The following is an 18,520-nucleotide window of genomic DNA, read 5'->3' on the forward strand; positions in this document are numbered from 1 at the left end:
CGGGGGAGAGGCGGAGATACGCGCTGACAGACGCACGTGGGGCAGGGCTGCGGCGGTTAGCCCTGCCCCAACCAGGAAGCGCTCCCCCGCATTACGGAGGGGGATTTGGGGGTGAAGGGACCCCCGTTAAGCCGCGCTATAGCGGCGTTTCAGCAGGGGCACACATGCCCCTGCTAACTCTGAGGTCTGAAGCGAGATTTATTCTCGCTTCAGTCTCTCTTTAAACCGTTGCTTTGCGTCAAATCCAGATTTTTCCCCGGGACTTTTGGCGTTTATCTCACTCCGCCATGCCCCCCCTCCAGGTGTTAGACCCACTGAAACATCTTTTCCATCACTTTTCTGGCCAGCATAAGTGTTTCTAGTTTTCAAAGTTCGCCTCCCCATTGAAGAGTATTGCAGTTTGTGAAAGTTCGCGCAAACCAAACTTTTGCGGAAGTTCACAAACCGAAAATCGGAGGTTCGGGCCATCTCTACAGAGGATTAGCAGGACAGCCAGGCAACTGGTATTGTATAAAAGGGAATAAGTATGTCAGCCTACAGGTACCTCTCACTTTAGGTTCCCTTTAAAGAATGACAATTGCCTGGTAGTCTTGCTGATTCTTTTGGCTGCAGTAGTATCTGAATTGCACACCAGAAACCAGCATGTGGCTAATAGTGAGGAGTACAATTATCGATGGCAAGTTCGTGATATTTTTGTCAATCAAATTTTGTCAGATCATGAAAATTTCACAAATCAGTTTTGCAAAGCTGGCATTACAAATCAGACTCCAACTAGCAGAAACTTAGGCCCAAACAAGTGCAGGTGTGGTTGTGACATAAAAATGTCCGGGTTATTGGAAGCCGCATCAATTAGCACCTTGCTGACATCGCAACATATTAGCCCTGCGTGATACAATGACAAGTAAAAACTGACCTTTAAAAAAATAAAATTCACACTACTTGAATGCCTAACTTTGCATGGTGAGCTTGACAAACTTTGTAACACAACACCTAATGTCCATGCTCACTCTGAGTCAGTGGCTGAAAGTGTTGGAGACCAAAAATCAGCAGGACAACCAAGGCATTAGCATACTTTAAAATGGAAAAAAGGGCAGCCTTCACAAAGCTCTCAACTAAAGTGTCCCTTTATAGATTTAAAAGGACCCACTAGGCGACAATTGCAATCTATTTTTACTCACCTGGGGCTTCTTTCAGCCCCTAGCAGCCATTTCAGCCCCTCACCGCAGCTCAGGTGTTCCTCGGTGTACTGCTGGCCGCCCATAAAGAGCAGCAACCCGGAGGCAGGTTGGCACTTCTGTGCCCGCGCATCCACATCATCTGGCATGTACTGCGCCTGTGCAGTGGTAGTGCACAGGCACAGTAAGCGCCAGATGATGTGGAAGCGCTGACAGAGATGCAGAAGCACCGACCAGCCGCCGCTCTTTAAGGGGTGGCCAGCGGGACACCGAGGAGGACCGGAGCTTCAGCGAGGGACTGAAATGGCTGCTAGGGTCTGGAAGAAGCATTAGGTGAATAAAAATAGATTGCAATCGTCACCTCGTATGTCCTTTAAAGTGTGCCTTTACATATGGTCTGCTAAAAAAAAAAGTTGACATACCTTTCCATTGACAGAAAATCCTGTGAAAACAAAATTAACATCCTCCCCTTTAGTACAAATGTCATTTACTCCATCCACGTGGAGGGAAACACTGGTTGGTTCTGTGGAAAATTAAAAAAAAAAAAAAAATAGATTAACACTTCTCAAGACGTAATTGCCATTTATATAACGACTGACTTATAAAAGGGCAATCAAATATTGCTATTTAGCTACAGTTACTCCAAAATGAAGTGGAAGGTTCTAGAACACAGGTGTCAAACTCCAATCCTCGAGGGCTGAGGTCCTCACACATTTTTGGCACAACTCAAACTAACTAAAGAAACTTAATCAGGAAAGGTGTGGTTCATCAGGTAGAACACATTTCTTTATTTCTCAGTCCATCCTAAACAATGGCATGGCTTTGGCCCTCGAGGGCTGAGTTCGACGCCTGTGCTCTAGAATGAAGACAAGGGCCACCAGGATTTTTTCACGATTCCTCCCACCCAGGCAGTGGCTTCAATGAGATCCTCCCATCCGGTCGCCAATAAAGAACCATCCCCTCCAGAACCACCAGTCAGAGAGGTACCTTCTTCCCCAAAGCAGTCATCCTGCTGAACTCCAGCCCCCCTGCCAGGTCTGACTTTCTGCAGCACTCTAGTCCCTTGTACAGCACAACTCTTTAGCCATTTACTTTGGATTCGTAGTTCCCCAGGGCAGTACAGCCCCACACCCTGACCTAGTGTTTTATTTTATTTCAGTTTTTATGCTGTATGTTAGCATTTTTCATGTTGTTTCAATTATACTTTTTTTTATGTCTGTAATATTATGGTTGGTTATATTTACTATTGCCAAGGCCATGTGAACCACAAATAATTACAGGTACATTATCACTATACTTGGTGAATAAAGACAATTCTGATTCTGAATAGTGTAACAAATAGCCAGCCTCATGTTACTGATTACCAGAAAGAGGGGCAGTATGCACCCCACTGACTTTCACTGTGGTTGCTACCTCAATGTAGTCTCCACTGGTCTCCATTATGGCCTATGACACTCTCAACTTTGAAGTCATGAATGCTATTCGGCGATCAGTGAAGTGGTAATCAGGCTAATTGTCACTTTATAAATGCAGCAACTGCATATTTTTGAGGTGGATTTTGGATGAAAGTGGAGATCATATGAAAATGGTAAACAGACTAATAGGAGGCAAACTTTTGAATGGACAAGTACGCTATACAAAAAAAACAAACACTCGGCACTTCAGTAAATCTTCTTGAGGGTACCTGCTTCTACTGTCTATAAAGTCTTCACTAGGTCTGAACAATTTTAGGAAAAAAATTGAATTGAGCGATTTCTGTCCGAAATTACAACTTTCGATTCAATTCCCGATTTCCTTCAAATCAAGCTTTGTTCCCCCCTCCGTCCCCATCTCTCCTTGTGCCCCCTTTGCCTCTTCATGCCTCCTCTGGGTCTCTCTTTTGCCCCCTTTGTGTCTCTGTGCCCGCTGTTTCTCTCTTTGTGACCCCTCTGTGCCCGCTCTGTTTCTCTCTTTGTGCCCCCTCTGTGTCCCAAGCTGCATCAGTTCTGGATATAGCTTCCAGTACAAGTCCAGCGATGCCCGTCTATCCTCTTGGCCTCCTGCAGGCTCTAATGCACGGAATACATCCTATATGTCATGTGACAGAGGAACCCGGAGTTTTGCCAAGCACAAGAGCCAGCAGATGGCGATGGAGGACGGACAGCGTTGGACTCGTGTGGAAGGCATGTCCAACGCTGTAGGCCGCACCGGACGGGACTTTGGGGAAGTTTGAAGCCGCTTCTTCAAACTTCCCCCATGTAGAAATTACGTGATCGTGATATTCGGCACTGACGATTCTGAAATTAAGATCTTGGTGATCGCGATTACGGTTTCAATTCGATTTATCTTTCAGGACTAGTCTTCACCCCATCACTTGTATTGTAGCATGTATAATAAGCCAAAGGACGTGCAGCTGGAGCAAGTAAGGCGGAAAACAACTGTCAATATTACTGTACATCGAGGCAGACCGGGCACTGTCACTTTAAATCGCTTTTATTTCCTCTTCATGCCAAAAACAATACGAAGACATCGGTCACACATGGACAGATCAAACCTGCATGAGTGGTGGAGTTGGGGTGCTCAGGATTCGGGTGACCAGGGAGATGAATGGATGGCACTACAGCCGTTTCATGCCAGACCGGCGCTTACTCACGTGCTAGTGTCCTACGAAATGACAGCACCGCGCGGCTTCCTTGCAGGAGTTTGCAAGCCGCACCCCTACCGCCTGTCATTGGTGTGGAGTGAGTTTCAGAAAGTGCAAACTCCTTCAAGGAAGCCGCGCGGCGCTGTCATTTCGTAGGACACTAGCACGTGAATAAGCGCCGGTCTGGCATGAAACGGCTGTAGTGCCATCCATTCATCTCCCTGGTCACCCGAATCCTGAGCACCCCAACTCCACCACTCATGCAGGTTTGATCTATCCATGAGTGACTGATGTCTTTGTATTGTTTTTGGCATGAAGAGGAAATAAAGGCGATTTAAAGTGACAGTGCCCAGTCTACCTCGATGTACAGTAAACTTTTGAATGCAACACCACTAAAATAAATCCAGCAACCTAAAAAATAATGTTATAAGTAAAAAAAAAATGCTTTTTATCTGTCAAAAAGGTTGCCCCCCCCCCCCCCCCCCCCCCCCTCTTATAGCTAGTTCACAGTGCTCGGTTGTGTTGCATAATAATTCTGCATGTCAAGCCACTGCCCATACAATTATATGGCCTGTTCACAGTGCTGCATTGTAACTGATCGTGTTATGCTAACTCACTGCATGCAGGCTTTATATTAAAAGTCCATTTCCAGACTGCATTGCAGTTCACACACATTTTAACCTGCAAGTTACGCAACTGACCACTGTGAATCAAGCCTTATATAAAAAGGCCTCACAGAGATTGTGTCAGGCAAGTTCTTGACTTGAATGCGAGAAACTGCCACATACTGCACTAAACACAGCACCATAAAAACAAGTGGATCGTGGAAAGTGATGCTGAAGCTTTACTAAAAGCAAACCTGTACTGGTTGGAGAACAGAAGTGAGATACTTACCTAGGTAGAGGGAAGTCTTTGGATAGTCCAGAGGCTTCCCATGTCCTTGACACCACCGCCACTGGCCAGAACCCATTGATGGTTCATGGCCATGCTAACCTATGAGAGCATATTCGCATTTTTCTTTATTGTAAATAAAGATGCAATCACCAATGAGGAATTCTCACCATTACTAGTTTGTGGGGATCCTCGCTGGTCATGCTCCTTTTGATTAAAGGGCAACTAAAGCAGGAGGTATATGGTTGCTGCCATATACTTCTCAACCAAGGTGTAAAATCGTAATAAAAATAAGAGAGGCAGTGGTTGGCTTACCTCTATACTGTATATAAAGTAGCTTGGATGACTAAGGAATTTCATAAAGTTTACTGCACAGAATCAGAGTTAGACAACACGTTTGAGTCTCACCATTAGAAGCCATACTGCAATTTTTTTTAAGTACTACTGACCTGGGGAATGCCCACAAAACGCATTGTCTAACCTAATTTCTGTGCAATAAAGGAGAGGTAAGCCAACCACTGCCTCTCCTTTTTCATATTGTTTTAATTATTTTATTATTTTTGAGAGCCTCCATGCTCTAGTTCAAGGTGTGTACTACTTTTATAATTGTGCCAATCTGCAAATAACCAGAAAATACTAGTTAACCAGAGACACTATCAGCATGGGATTTGTATGTTCTCTCTGCGTTTGCATGGATTTCCTCCAGGGGCTTGCGTTTCCACTCACATCCCAAAAACACACTGTCTGCCTTGCAGCCTGGCCATACAATATAACACAGACATTGCAGAATATACTGGATAAAGGCACAAAATAATACATTCAGAAGATAAATGCATACATTTACCATATAGAAAGCAATGCTAATTATAGCATAAAACACAGCCCTGAAAGCATTACCATGTTCCATAAACACAACATATAACACATGGCAGGATTTCATAAGGATTATGTGAGGCTTCTGCAGTGTCAAGGGATTTAATGATTATAGCCAACTATTGCTAATAGGTGAAACCAGGGAATGCAAAATATACACACAGACAATGCCACAGGGAGAGGAGCACAGCGATTACAGCAAGTAAACAACAACTTACCAAAACTCCACCCTAGGGGAGGCTCAATCTTAAGAATAAAATCCCCCTGCAAGGACAAAACATTCAACAAGGTGTAATTACAGTTATGTTCTAATTATGTATTGTAACAAAGTGCACACAAGATCAGCTGAATACCAGTATTTTACCTGGGTTTCCTAGTTGCATTCTGTTGGTAAACATCATGGGGGGAGGGGGACCCACTTCCGATGCTGAAGTATATTACCCACACTGACACCAAGCAGTATAATAACTATTGTTAACAGCTGTTAGTACTGGCACAGTGAGGTGTACCCATAGTCAGGGCTGGGAAAAGATTATCTAGTACCCAAGGCAAAGATGCCAGTATGTGAAGATGAAAGAGAACCTGTACCAAGATAGATATTACTTCAGTAGGAGATTCTGCACAAATCCCACTCCTGAATGGCACCTAATGTAAGATGTAAGGAAACTGTGCACATGCCAGACAACATTATATGGGGAATATTTTAGTTTAGGACAGCAATTAAAATAGCTGGAAAAAAATAAATAAAAAAAAATGATCCAGTGGACTCTGGGACACTTTTTTCATGCTCCAGTATTTATGAACATAGCATAGTGGCAGAGTGGATAGATTTCTTGCCTTGCAGTGCTGGGTTCACATTTGTATGTTCTCCCAGTGTCTGTGTGGGTGTCCTCCAGGCACTCCAGTTTTCTTCCACACCCCTCTCCCCAGACACCATTGTGTACAGCACCTCAACATTTGCTTTATTTTCATGAAGCCTTTGAAAATGAAAAATTGCATGCGATTCTAAATTCACTTGCATAGACAGGCTTTGGCCTAGTCTATCTCTCTCATGGGGAATTCTCAGTACTGACTCTATTTTCTACAAAAGCACTACTTGAAAAGGATCTTTATAAAAACAATCACAACTTGCTTGCCCACTATTTTGGCAGTTGGACTGAACAACTACAATTCAGTAATGGCTTGTTTACATCTGAAATCTAAATCGCTAACAGAAGCGATTTTCTATTTTTTGCGTGTTTTTTTTTCCCCTCCCGGCGCTTACCTGCACGCTTTGATTTGTGTAAAGAGCTTGTTTTTTTTCACTTCCTGAAGCAAGTCAGGAAGTGAACTGTTTAACCCGGAAAAGATTAAATACAATGTATTTATTCTTAAAAAGTGCTGGGGACCCAGAACTTAGCGCTAGGGTGAACAGTTTATAACCCGAATTATGTCCTTAACATAATATTACTTTTATTAACAACTGTGTCGTCATAGGGCCTCCCTGTCCCAAACCCCTGTCATTGCCTCTTTCTCTGTCCTAACTTATCCTTTCTCTCTTCCCTGCTCTCTCTACTCAGGCTCAACTTAGCCTCTCTTTTTCTCTCTCTTCCCACTCTCCTTTAACTTCTGCCTGCTCTGAAAGTAATACTCCTATTGCAGGATCTCTCCTTACCTACGATGTACTAATCTATAGTCTTCACCTGCCCTCACTGGAGGGTAGGTGTCAATGGTGCTACTTCCCCCCCTCAGTTGAATGGGATACACTCCTGTCCAGCCCTGATGGGGTTCTATGTATGGATAGGTGTGCTATTCCGAGTCAATGGCACCTTTAAGTTATATACCCCTGGACCCCCGTGAGCTATAACAAAACAAGTAACATGCAAAAGCTTGTAGTATAGTATGATTACAAGAAGTGATATTAGATACTAACTTTGTTTTTTTGAAGATTACTATTGGCATTCCTGTTACTGTACTAGTCTCATTATTTCCTGCATATGGACAACTTAATCCTTACCTTTGTTTTTAATGTTCTGTTGACATTATATGTGTTTCTTGAAAATTCAATAAAAAATTTCTATTGGAAAAAAAAAAAAAAAAGTGCTGGGGAAATCGCTATACCAAGAGATTTTTGAAGCACTTTGCTATTTCCCTATACCTTCTATTGAGCAAAAACGCTTGGAAAACAGTACAGGCAGCGCTTTTCTGAGCAGATCGATAACAAAACGCTCAGATGTGAACACTGATCATTGCAAAAGCGCTTTTAGGGCGATTCTGAAAATCGGCGGTGCTTAAAACAAGCTTGAACAAGCCCTACGTGCTTTTGAAAATAAGGAAACCCTGAGAATCCCCCATGGGGAAATGGAGTAGTCCAAAACCTGTCATTTTTACAAGCTATTGTTAGTTACAGTGACAAAGGAAAAGATACATTTATAGTGCATTTTACTCTGGAACAAATGACAATTGTATACATATGGATACACATACATTTTACATTTTTTGTAATTGTGGACCTTTAATTTTCTCCTCCCCAACCGCTCCCCCCCCCACCATTTTTTTTTCAGATTATAAGACGCACGCCAAAAGTGGAGAGAAAAAAGTCCCTGCATCTGAGTACAGGGAGTCCCCGACTTACGAACGCCCGCCGATACGAACCGCTGCGATGTCTGGGACTCCCTGTATTGTCCTCTGCGTCTTCTGTTAAAAGTAATCAGCGGCAGCCACAATTACTCACCTCATCCTGTGGCGATAAGCTGTTGTCCCCCCTCCGTGTGCGTGGTGTGTTCTCCGTGGCTGCGGTGTCCTGAACACTCCCGCAATTGTAATTAGCGGCGGCAGCCGCCCGCGGGTATCACTCACCTCCTCCCTTGAGCTTGCGACGATCAGCTGCTTCTGTCTCACACTCCTTCCCTCTAGTGCTTGTTGCCACTGTAATGACGCAACCAGAAAAAGCCTGCACTAGGGGGAAGGAATGCAAGACAAGCAGCTGATCGCTGCAGGCTCAAGGAAGGAGGTGAGTGATAACCACGTGGCGGTTGCGCTCACAGAGGAGGACAGCAGCTGATCGCCGCTGGCACTTAGAATGAGGTGCCGCTAATAACTTAACAGGGGACATGGAGGAAGAAGGCAGCACAGAGGTGACAGGAAGCAGGAATGGAGGGGGACTTGAGGCAAACACACAGAGGGACCTGAGGAGGACACAGAGAGGGACATGAGGAAGACACAGAGGGGGGCAGGAGGAAGACATGGAGGGGGACATGAGGCAAACACACAGGGGGACAGGAAAAAAACACAGAGGGGGAAAGGAAGCAGACATGGAGGGGGGCATTAGGCAAACGCACAGGGGGACAGGAGGAAGACACAAAGGGGGACAGGAAGCAGACATGGAGTGGGACATGAGGCAAACACACAGGGGGACAGGAGGAGGACAGGAGGAAGACACAGAGGGGAACAGGAAGCAGACATGGAGGGGGACATGAGGCAACACACAGGGGGAAAGGAGGAGGACAGGAGGAAGACACAGAGGGGGACATGAAGCAGACATAGAGGGGGACATGAGGCAACACACAGGGGGACAGGAGGAAGACACAGAGGGGGACAGGAAGCAGACATGGAGGGGGCATGAGGCAAACACACAGGGGGACAGGAGGAGGACAAAAGGAAGACACAGAGGGGGACAGGAAGCAGACATGAAGGGGGACAGGAAGCAGACATGGAGGGGGACATTAGGCAAACACAGGGGGACAGGAGGAAGACACAGAGGGGGACAGGAAGCCGACATGGAGGGGACATGAGGCAACACACAGGGGGAAAGGAGGAGGACAGGAGGAAAACACAGAGGGGGACATGAGGCAGACATGGAGGAGGGCATTAGGCAAACACACAGGGGGACAGGAGGAAGACACAGAGGGGGACAGGAAGCAGACATGGAGGGGGACATGAGGCAAACACACAGGGGGAAAGGAGGAGGACAGGAGGAAAAAACAGAGGGGGACAGGAAGCAGACATGGAGGGGGACATGAGGCAAACACACAGGGGGAGGACACAGAGGGGGACAGGAATAGGACACCAAAAAAGGACAGGAATTGGACACCAAGGGGGACAAGAATAGGACAATAATTGGGGGATCACATCACAAGACGCTCCTGACCATAGATGCACCAAGTTTAGTATATATTTTTTCTCCATGGTTTTTGCCCTCTTATTGTCCGAAAAATACAGTAAATACTCTGTACAGTGCTGTGGCAGATATGTAAATACTAGATAATTATAATAATTACATAAACAGCTATTCCATAAGAAAATAGAAATACTAGATTTTATACCTGGGTGTTTGCTTTATACAAGAAAGGACAAAAAAAAAAGGAGGTATTTGAATACATTTTCACACTCCCTTCCGATGACAAATGTATCCAAATTCCTACACTTAATATGGTAAATGCTTAATATTGCTTAATATTGTAAATGGGCTGCTCTCTGCTGCCTGAAATATGTACAGTATAAGCTGTTACTGTGTGCTGCTAGTAAACTAGGTGCAGAGTGAGCTGCAGCAGCTGTGCGAAAAACCACATATCGCCAGGTACATTTAGGCGATAAATAGATCTAAAATAACGAATCGTCACACCCCCTTTTTTCCCTAGTGAATTGTGATTTTGAGAAAAAAAATAATGAATAACTACCGACTATTTATCGCACATTTATCAGACAAATTTCGCACGAATGGCGACCTGTCGGTATTTCAGCCTGTATTTTTGGAGAATTGCTATTTTGAGTTATCACATGAGGTAAATTACTGACCATGTGATAAAAACTTTGGTAACCTCTCGTGAATTGACGCCATTGGTACATGACAGCATTTAAATCTCCAGCATTATACTAGCATAGGTATGGTTAGCTTTGTATGTCAGCAATCAGTTTCAGTTTACAACTTGCAACTCACCTTGTCATAAAGAGGAATCATGAAATAACCATTATTTGGAGCGCAGTCAGTCTGGTATTTCAATGTGCCTTGTTTGGTGTATAGCTTAATCTAAAATGATAAGAATAAAAACATTTACATGAACATTCACCATTCCAGAACCACAAAATTAAAAATCATCAATTTAAAATACAAATTGTAGAGAATAATATACTCAAAGGTTTTGTGAAATGCTAAGAAGTTCTCAAGAGGACTTATCCAGTCTACAACAAAAAACTAACATCTTACTGAACGATTTCATGAACCATATTAGTAATTGCAGTTGATTTTGCGATAGATAGGAGTTTCTATTTGTTGCAGTACAAGGGTACTTTTTTTTTGTGTATATGCGACTTAGATTGAGGGCTGGTGCACACCAAGAGCGCTTCTGAGTGCTTTTAAAAATGCTAGCTCCTTAAAGAGCACTTGGCTAATGTATTTCAATGGGATGGCTCACACCAGAGCGATGTGATTTTTTTTCCTAAACGCAAACGTGGGTCCTCCAGGATTTCTGCTGATATCTGGGGCGATTCAGCCTCAATGTTAAGTATAGAAAAAGTGGAAAATCGCTCTGAATAGAGCTAGATCAGAGCGATTTTCCAAGTGTTTGTGTGTCAAAACCAGTAAACTAGCAGCTGGACTGTATTTAAAATAAAAAAAATAAAATAAAATAAAAAAAGCTAGACAAAAACGCTCCAAAAATTGCTAGGAATAGATTAAACAAATCGCTAGGCATATGCCTAGAATCACCTAGAAAACAAATCACTTCAGAAAGCGCTGAGCGTTTGCGCTTTTTGCCGTGTACTGACCCTTAATTATTAGGATATTTCTGGAGCTACAGAATGAAATCAAGCAAATATTTCCTTCTCAGTATAGCCCAGCCAAGCATTTCTGCCTCTGAACTTTCTGGGTATGTCAAAGAGTTAAAAAGAGACAGACCAAAAAAAATTTGCATTTTTAGTCACATATCTTCAATGTGAATTGTAACAGGGATTTTTGTTCCATAATGTATCAGCAACCTCTTCCACAATTGGTAACTTTTCTGAAGGTCACATTTAGGCCCATTTCGCATGGGCATCAGCAGACAGTGAATAGTCTTTCAGCTGTTCTGCTATATCCACCAGGCACTGGAAAGCTCTCCGTATAGGAAGTTAGATGGTGCCCAGGGCTGTGGAGCCAGTACAAAAATCATCCAACTCCTCAGGTTACGAAACCACCCATTCCAAGTACCCAAAATAGTTTTGACTTCAACTCCTCAGTCAAATTCTTATCAGGACTGTGGCGTTTGTACAAAAATCATACGACTCCTCAGTGTATTGAGTCCACCGACTCCAGGTACCTAAATCTGCTCCGATTAGCTGCATGGTGGTTTCTGGTGTTATTCAGACACTACCGCAGCCAAATAGATCAGCAAAGCTGCCAGGCAATTGGGATTGTTTAAAAAGAAATAAATATGGCAACCTCCATAGTCCTCTTGCTACAGTTGTCCTTTAAGTATCTGTAGTTGGCCTGCCAGCTGTTGATACACCTACAAAACCAGAAAGACAATGCCTGCTGAACAACACCTCCTGTCTCAGTTTCATCACAAAAAAAATAATTGCAACGCAAGTTGCCAAAGCTGTGAGATAATATATATATATATATTTATAGATAGATAGATAGATAGATAGATAGATAGATAGATAGATAGATAGATAGATAGATAGATAAGCCTTTCTCAACCTTTCTACCGTGGAGGAACCTTGCAAATAGCTTTTGGATCTCAAGGAACCCCTGCAAACAATTGTTTGATCTCGAGGAACCCCTGCATTTATTTTGCAGGAGGCATGGTCTTTAAAAGTATGTGTGGCTGTTTATTTCACTACCCCAATTACACTGCCACTCATTATACTGCCTCCTAAGCCCCTAATTTAGTGCTTCTTGTTACGGTACTACCTATTATTATGTGCTCTATTATACATCCCCCACAATGGGGGAAGATGCCAAGGAACCCCTGCAGACTTCTCAAGGAACCCTGGGGTTCCAGGGAACCCTGGTTGAGAAAGCCTGAGATAGATAGATAGATAGATAGATAGATAGATAGATAGATAGATAGATAGATAGATAGATAGATAGATAGATAGATAGATAGATAGATAGATAGATACACACACACACTTCAGAAAAACTTGTGGTCAGATTTGTTTCCTATAATGCAAGATCTTTCATGCAGCAGGTGGTGGTCACGTAAACAAACTCATAGCTGCCATCTTGTGGCCAAAAAGTAAAAAAATATAAAAATAATCATATATTTTAATTTAAAAATGACAATTTAAATCCCACCCTCCAAAAAATACCCACATAAAATGTTTAATAAAAAAAAAAAAAAAAAAAAAAAAAAAAAAAAATACATTACAATAAAAAAAAAAAAGTAAATATTTACCTAAGGGTCTAAACTTTTTAAATAACAATCTAAAGATGAAATATTTCTATTTTTTTTTTTTAAATATAAGCTTGTAAATAGGGATGGATGCAAAACGGAAAAAATGCACTTTTATTTCCAAATAAAATATTGTCGCCATACATTGTGATAGGGACATAATTTAAACGGTGTAATAACAGGGACAAATAGACAAATACAATACGTGGGTTTTAATTATAGAGGCATGTATTATTTTAAAACTATAATGGCCGAAAACTGAGAAATAATAAATTTTCAGTTTTTTTCCGATTCTTCCTGTTAAAATGCATTTACAGTAAAGTGGCTCTTAGCAAAATGTACCCCCCAAAGAAAGCCTAATTGGTGGCGGAAAAAAACAAGCTATAGATCAGTTCATTGTGATAAGTAGTGATAAAGTTATAGGCTAATGAATGGGAGGTGAAAATTGCTCGGATGCATAAAGTGAAAACGACTGAATGCGAAGTGGTTAAACAGAAAAATAAAATGAAAAACTAATCGGAAGATCTGTAGAGTTTGCTGTACTTCGAAACACCGGGAAACGCAATCAGCCTAGCAACCAATGCACATAGCGCTTGCGGTATTTTAAAGCACTGAAGCAATTCCTGGTGGGTCCCTGGCCTAATGCTGTAATCCTGCCTATGATACACGGGGCTAGTTTACTGGAGTTTGAGAAAAAGGTAGAAAAAAAAAAAAGAGAGCACATGATTAAAGTTTGCAGCCATCAAAATCACACCAGATCATAGAGAGAATTTCTGGATTAAGGTGGCCATACCTAGCTGGTTTGCTGGAAATAGATTCCACAACATGCCGGCCCAATCGAAATTTTGATTGATTTCCATCTGAAATCTGTCAAAATTATTGATTGGTCCAGATAAATGATCTAAAAGATCTGACTCACATGTGAACAGGGCAGTAAGCTGACAGCCCATAGAGGTGTACTGCATCAAACAGTGCAACGCGGCGGTTCAATACATTTTAGACCTCTTTTCAACTAGCTGCACGTGTGTGTGTGTGTGTGTGTGTGTGTGTGTGTGTGTGTGTGTGTGTGTGTGTGTGTGTGTGTGTGTGTGAGTGTGTGAGTGTGTGAGAGAGAGAGAGAGAGAGAGAGAGAGAGAGAGAGAGGAGAGAGAGAGGAAGAGGGGGGGAGGGGGAGAGAGAGAGAGAGAGAGAGAGAGAGAGAGAGAGAGAGAAAGAAAGAGAGGGAGAGGGAGAGAGAGGGAGAGAGAGAGAGAGAGAGAGAGAGAGAGAGAGAGAGAAAGAAAGAGAGGAAGAGAGGGAGAGAGAGAGGAAGAGAGGAAGAGAGAGCAAGCAGCCAGAGACAATGGCAGCACTGAACATGAGCTCCTGAAACTTTACCAATTTTACCTTGTAATGGGCAACTGAATGGACACAAAGGACACAACCAAGACACAGCCAAGACCAAGACATAACATGGAAACCAGAGGAGCCTATGGAAGTCTAAAGAATAAAAAGACTAAAGATTAAAAAGCAAATGCTCTGAATGGAGAAGATAACCACCTATAAAGGATAAACAAGCTGTGTCACTCAGAGGAAAAGCAACAAGCAGCAGCAGCCAGCTCCAGCCAACCAACAGATCCTAACACCAGCAGAGAGTAACCCCAGAACTGACCCAACCTGCAGAAAACAAGGTAAGGGCATTTCTGCTGAATATTACTTATAGAAATAGGAAAAAGTTTATCAAGGGATTCACAATGGAAACCATATTAGAGCCAGCAGATCAAAAGGCAAGCCAGGATGCAGATAAGCCCAGCACATCTAGCAGCAGGAGGTCTGGCACTAGGGAGATTGTTTACTCTCCTGGCAATAAAAGCAATGATGCAAAGAAGGAAGAAAGACTGAAGCTAACTAAAAGCATGCCAGAGACTCTGTTTGCTGACTATTCCTCTAACCCTAGAGTAAGAACAAACCTGATATTTTTTACACATGACACCCAAGCTTGGCATACTGCCATCTGTGAAACATTTGAAAAAAGCATTTAAAAAAATGGCATCACGAATGGGAGACAAATCAGAATAAAAGACAAGGAGGACCCAGAGGTTACTACACTTACAGTAACTGTATACCACAATGGCAGTGTCTTGATCCAGGGGGCAGAACGTTACTTAAATATATTTGAAAAGAGTTATCCTGATATTGGAAGAATTGCAATTAACTTTAAAGAAAACCAGACAAACTCTGTCAACACAAACAATGGTCGTAAATCATCTGCAAGGACTGCTCCCAGAGAGAAGGCTGAAGACCAATCTCCAAAACAACAGCCCCTCTCCAGAGACCAGACACCAGGCTTCTCACACCCCTCTCTGGAGACTCTCAGAGAAAGTCTGTCCCAATTAGAAAGGGACTTCACCCTTTTCAGGGAAGAAAGGAAAAGCAGCCAAGGTGTGAAAAATGCAAATGATCAACTGAGAGAAGAAATAGCCAGGATGAAAGCTGAGCACACTGCAGCCTTGAATGATATGAACATTTCCCTACAAAAACTACAGGAGGAAAGCTCACAACTTAAAGAGGAGATCAGGAAATTAAAAATATTAAAACAGCCACAAAAGTTAGAGGAGACAACAAAAAGCACAAAGGCCCCCACAAAACCTATGCCGACCAAAGACAGTGCTCCGCACAACACACAGGATACAATAATCACCCAAGAGACCAGTGACAATCACAGCCATCCAGCCCCCTCTCCAAATACTGCCAACACAGCCTCATCCAACAACCCACAGCCCAAGCCTCAACACCAAGCAAATCGCTCCTATAAACATCGCAGTCCTGACATTGTGCTGGTTATAGACTCTAATGGAAAATACCTGGACATAAGAAGACTCTTTCCAGGGATGCATGCCATCAAAATCATCACTTCAACTATTGAACAAGTAACACAGGTCATTAATGAGCCTTATTTCACCGACCCAAAACATCTCATCCTGCACACCGGCACCAATGACATTATACAAGAAAACACCACAGACCAAGAAACCATCACATACAAACTGTCACAACTGGTTAAAAGGGCACAGCAGAAATTCCCCAGCACAAAGATTATCCTCTCTTCCCTGCTCCCAAGAAGAGACATTCCTCACCAGACAATTACACAGATCAATGCAGAGCTGGCCTCCAGTCTCAGATCCTCACCAGACATACAACTGGCACAGCACACCACAATCACAACCGACCATCTGTACAACAACAAGCACCTTGACAAACAAGGAGCCAGCCGCCTAGCAAAGGAACTAAAGGACATGGTGCTAAGTAGACCCCAGAGACTCCAAGAAAGCCCCAACTCAACAATCAGACAGCAAACCACAATGTCCCAACACCAGAGAGAGAGCCCACAAGCATGGCAAACATGTAGGAAACCGCCTGCCCCACAATGGCAACACAAAGCGACAGAGGGTAGCATCATGGCGGAAATCAGAACTTTGCTTATCAATATACAAAGCAGATTGAGGTGACACCCACAACAGTGTCCACCCTCCCCTTGAAAATACTGAGTCCTATGAAAATTTCTGCTCATTACAAGGTAAACCGACTCAAAATGACATCCCTTATCATCAGTAGCTGGAACATCCAAGGGCTGAACGCCTCAGCTTTTGGATCCAAAACAAATGATCCAGACTTTAAAAAGAGACTTGAAAACATTGATATCCAAATCCTCCTGGAGACATGGACCCGGGCAGAGGATGAATCTTTCGTACCCATGGGGTACCGGGAATTCTCCATATCTGCCCAGAAAAACAGGAACATTAAACAGGGCCGCCGTTCAGGAGGCATACTAATCTGGTATAAGGAGGAGCTCACAGAGCACATCAAAGCAATCAAACGAGGAGACAGCCACATCTGGATCAAAATAAACAGCTCCATCCTCACCTCTCAGTCTGACATGTACCTGTGTGCAGCATACATCCCCCCAACAGAGTCCCCTTACTACAAACCTGACATCTATGAGGTCCTACAAAGAGAAGCCAGCCACTTCCAGTCTCAGGGCAGAGTGCTCATCTATGGAGACCTCAAACGCTAGAACAGGCACAGAGAAGGACTATCTGACCTCTGAGGGAAACACATACATACTTGGAGGAGAGAGCTACTACCAGGAACCAATGCAGACAGCAAGAAACAGCTATGACAAGACAGTAAACAAAAGTGGGAAAGCCCTGTTGAACCTGTGCCGGAGCCTCGGCCTATACATAATGAATGGGCGAACCAGGGGTGACTCTCTTGGGAGATTTACTATGAACTCACATGTAGGCAGCAGTGTGGTAGATTATGCTGTCACAGACACAGACCCCATAAACATCAATGCCCTCATAGTCACCCCTGAAACACACCTGTCAGACCACAACCAAATCCTGCTGTACCTGAAATCCACCGATAAACCAACCACATAGCAACCTCACCAGAACGGTCTCTACAAGCTGCCACCATCCTTCAAATGGCCCAAAGAGTCTGCCATCAAATTCACCAACATGACCAACACTGCCAAAATCCAAGAACTGCTGACAAACTTTCATACCAACCTATATGAACCAAACAAACAAGGTGTCAACCATGCAGTGAAGGACTTCAGCAACATCTTATATAACATGGCAGTACTCGCCGGCCTCAAGCAGACCAACTTTAAGAGATCCACAAATAAACAGTCCCAAAAATGGTTTGACAGTGAGTGCAAGGCTCTACGTAATTCTCTAAGGGCAGCCTCTAACCAAAAGCACAGAGACCCCAACAACCAGGACCTAAGGGAAGCCCATGACCACCTACAGAGACAATACAAAGACACCCTCAGGCGGAAAAAACAGAGCCACATCTCCCACAAACTCCAACAGCTGGAGGACTCCCTCCAAGACAACTCATTCTGGGAGACCTGGAACCACATTGGGACAAAGCCCAAGAAAAGCCCTCTACACATCCAAAATGGCCACATCTGGCTCCACTACTTCAGGGACCTCTACAAAGACATCCCAGAAAATGCCCAAACCCCGGAACAGAAACAAATAGCCGCAAAGCTGAAGGACATGGAGGAGACAATCAAGGACTTTCAAAACCCCCTGGATACACTAATCACGATGGAGGAAATAAGAGAAAGAACAAAGCTGATAAAATGTAAGAAGGCTAGCGGTACCGATGGCATCCTGCCAGAGATGATCAAATACAGCCCCCCGGACATACATGAGGCACTCGCAAGACTTTTCAACCTTATCCTGAGTGCGGGCTCCTTTCCTCAGGCCTGGAGTGAAGGCCTCATAACACCCAGATACGATCCAGCAAACTACAGAGGAATCTGTGTCAGCAGTACACTGGGGAAACTGTTTAACAGCATCATCAATAAAAGGATCCTCTCCTTCCTCACACAGCAGGACGTACTCAGCAAAAGCCAAGCTGGGTTCATGCCAAACCACCGCACAACCGACCACATCTACACACTGCACAGCCTTATCAAGACCCATGTCCACAGCTCACGCAGCAAAATACACGCTTGCTTTGTGGATTTTAAGAAGGCGTTTGACTCGGTGTGGCACCCAGGCCTTTTCCTAAAACTCCTAGAGAGCGGAATAGGAGGTAGAATCTATGAT

The 18,520-nt window shown here is 43.6% G+C and overlaps 1 protein-coding gene across 1 annotated transcript in view; it reads right to left on the reverse strand.

The window, feature by feature from the left end:
- Positions 1 to 18,520, reverse strand: part of LOC137524650 (BOS complex subunit NOMO1-like) — a 157,432-nt gene that overhangs the window by 130,257 nt on the left and 8,655 nt on the right. The window contains exons 2-4 of the mRNA XM_068244764.1: positions 10,481 to 10,570; positions 5,781 to 5,826; positions 1,598 to 1,698 (exon numbers count right to left, since the gene is read on the reverse strand). Of these exons, the coding sequence (XP_068100865.1) occupies positions 1,598 to 1,698; positions 5,781 to 5,826; positions 10,481 to 10,570 (237 nt within the window). The remainder of the gene's footprint in view (positions 1 to 1,597; positions 1,699 to 5,780; positions 5,827 to 10,480; positions 10,571 to 18,520) is intronic.

This window comes from Hyperolius riggenbachi, chromosome 7 (assembly GCF_040937935.1).
Source record: "Hyperolius riggenbachi isolate aHypRig1 chromosome 7, aHypRig1.pri, whole genome shotgun sequence".
Taxonomy (NCBI): domain Eukaryota; kingdom Metazoa; phylum Chordata; class Amphibia; order Anura; family Hyperoliidae; genus Hyperolius; species Hyperolius riggenbachi.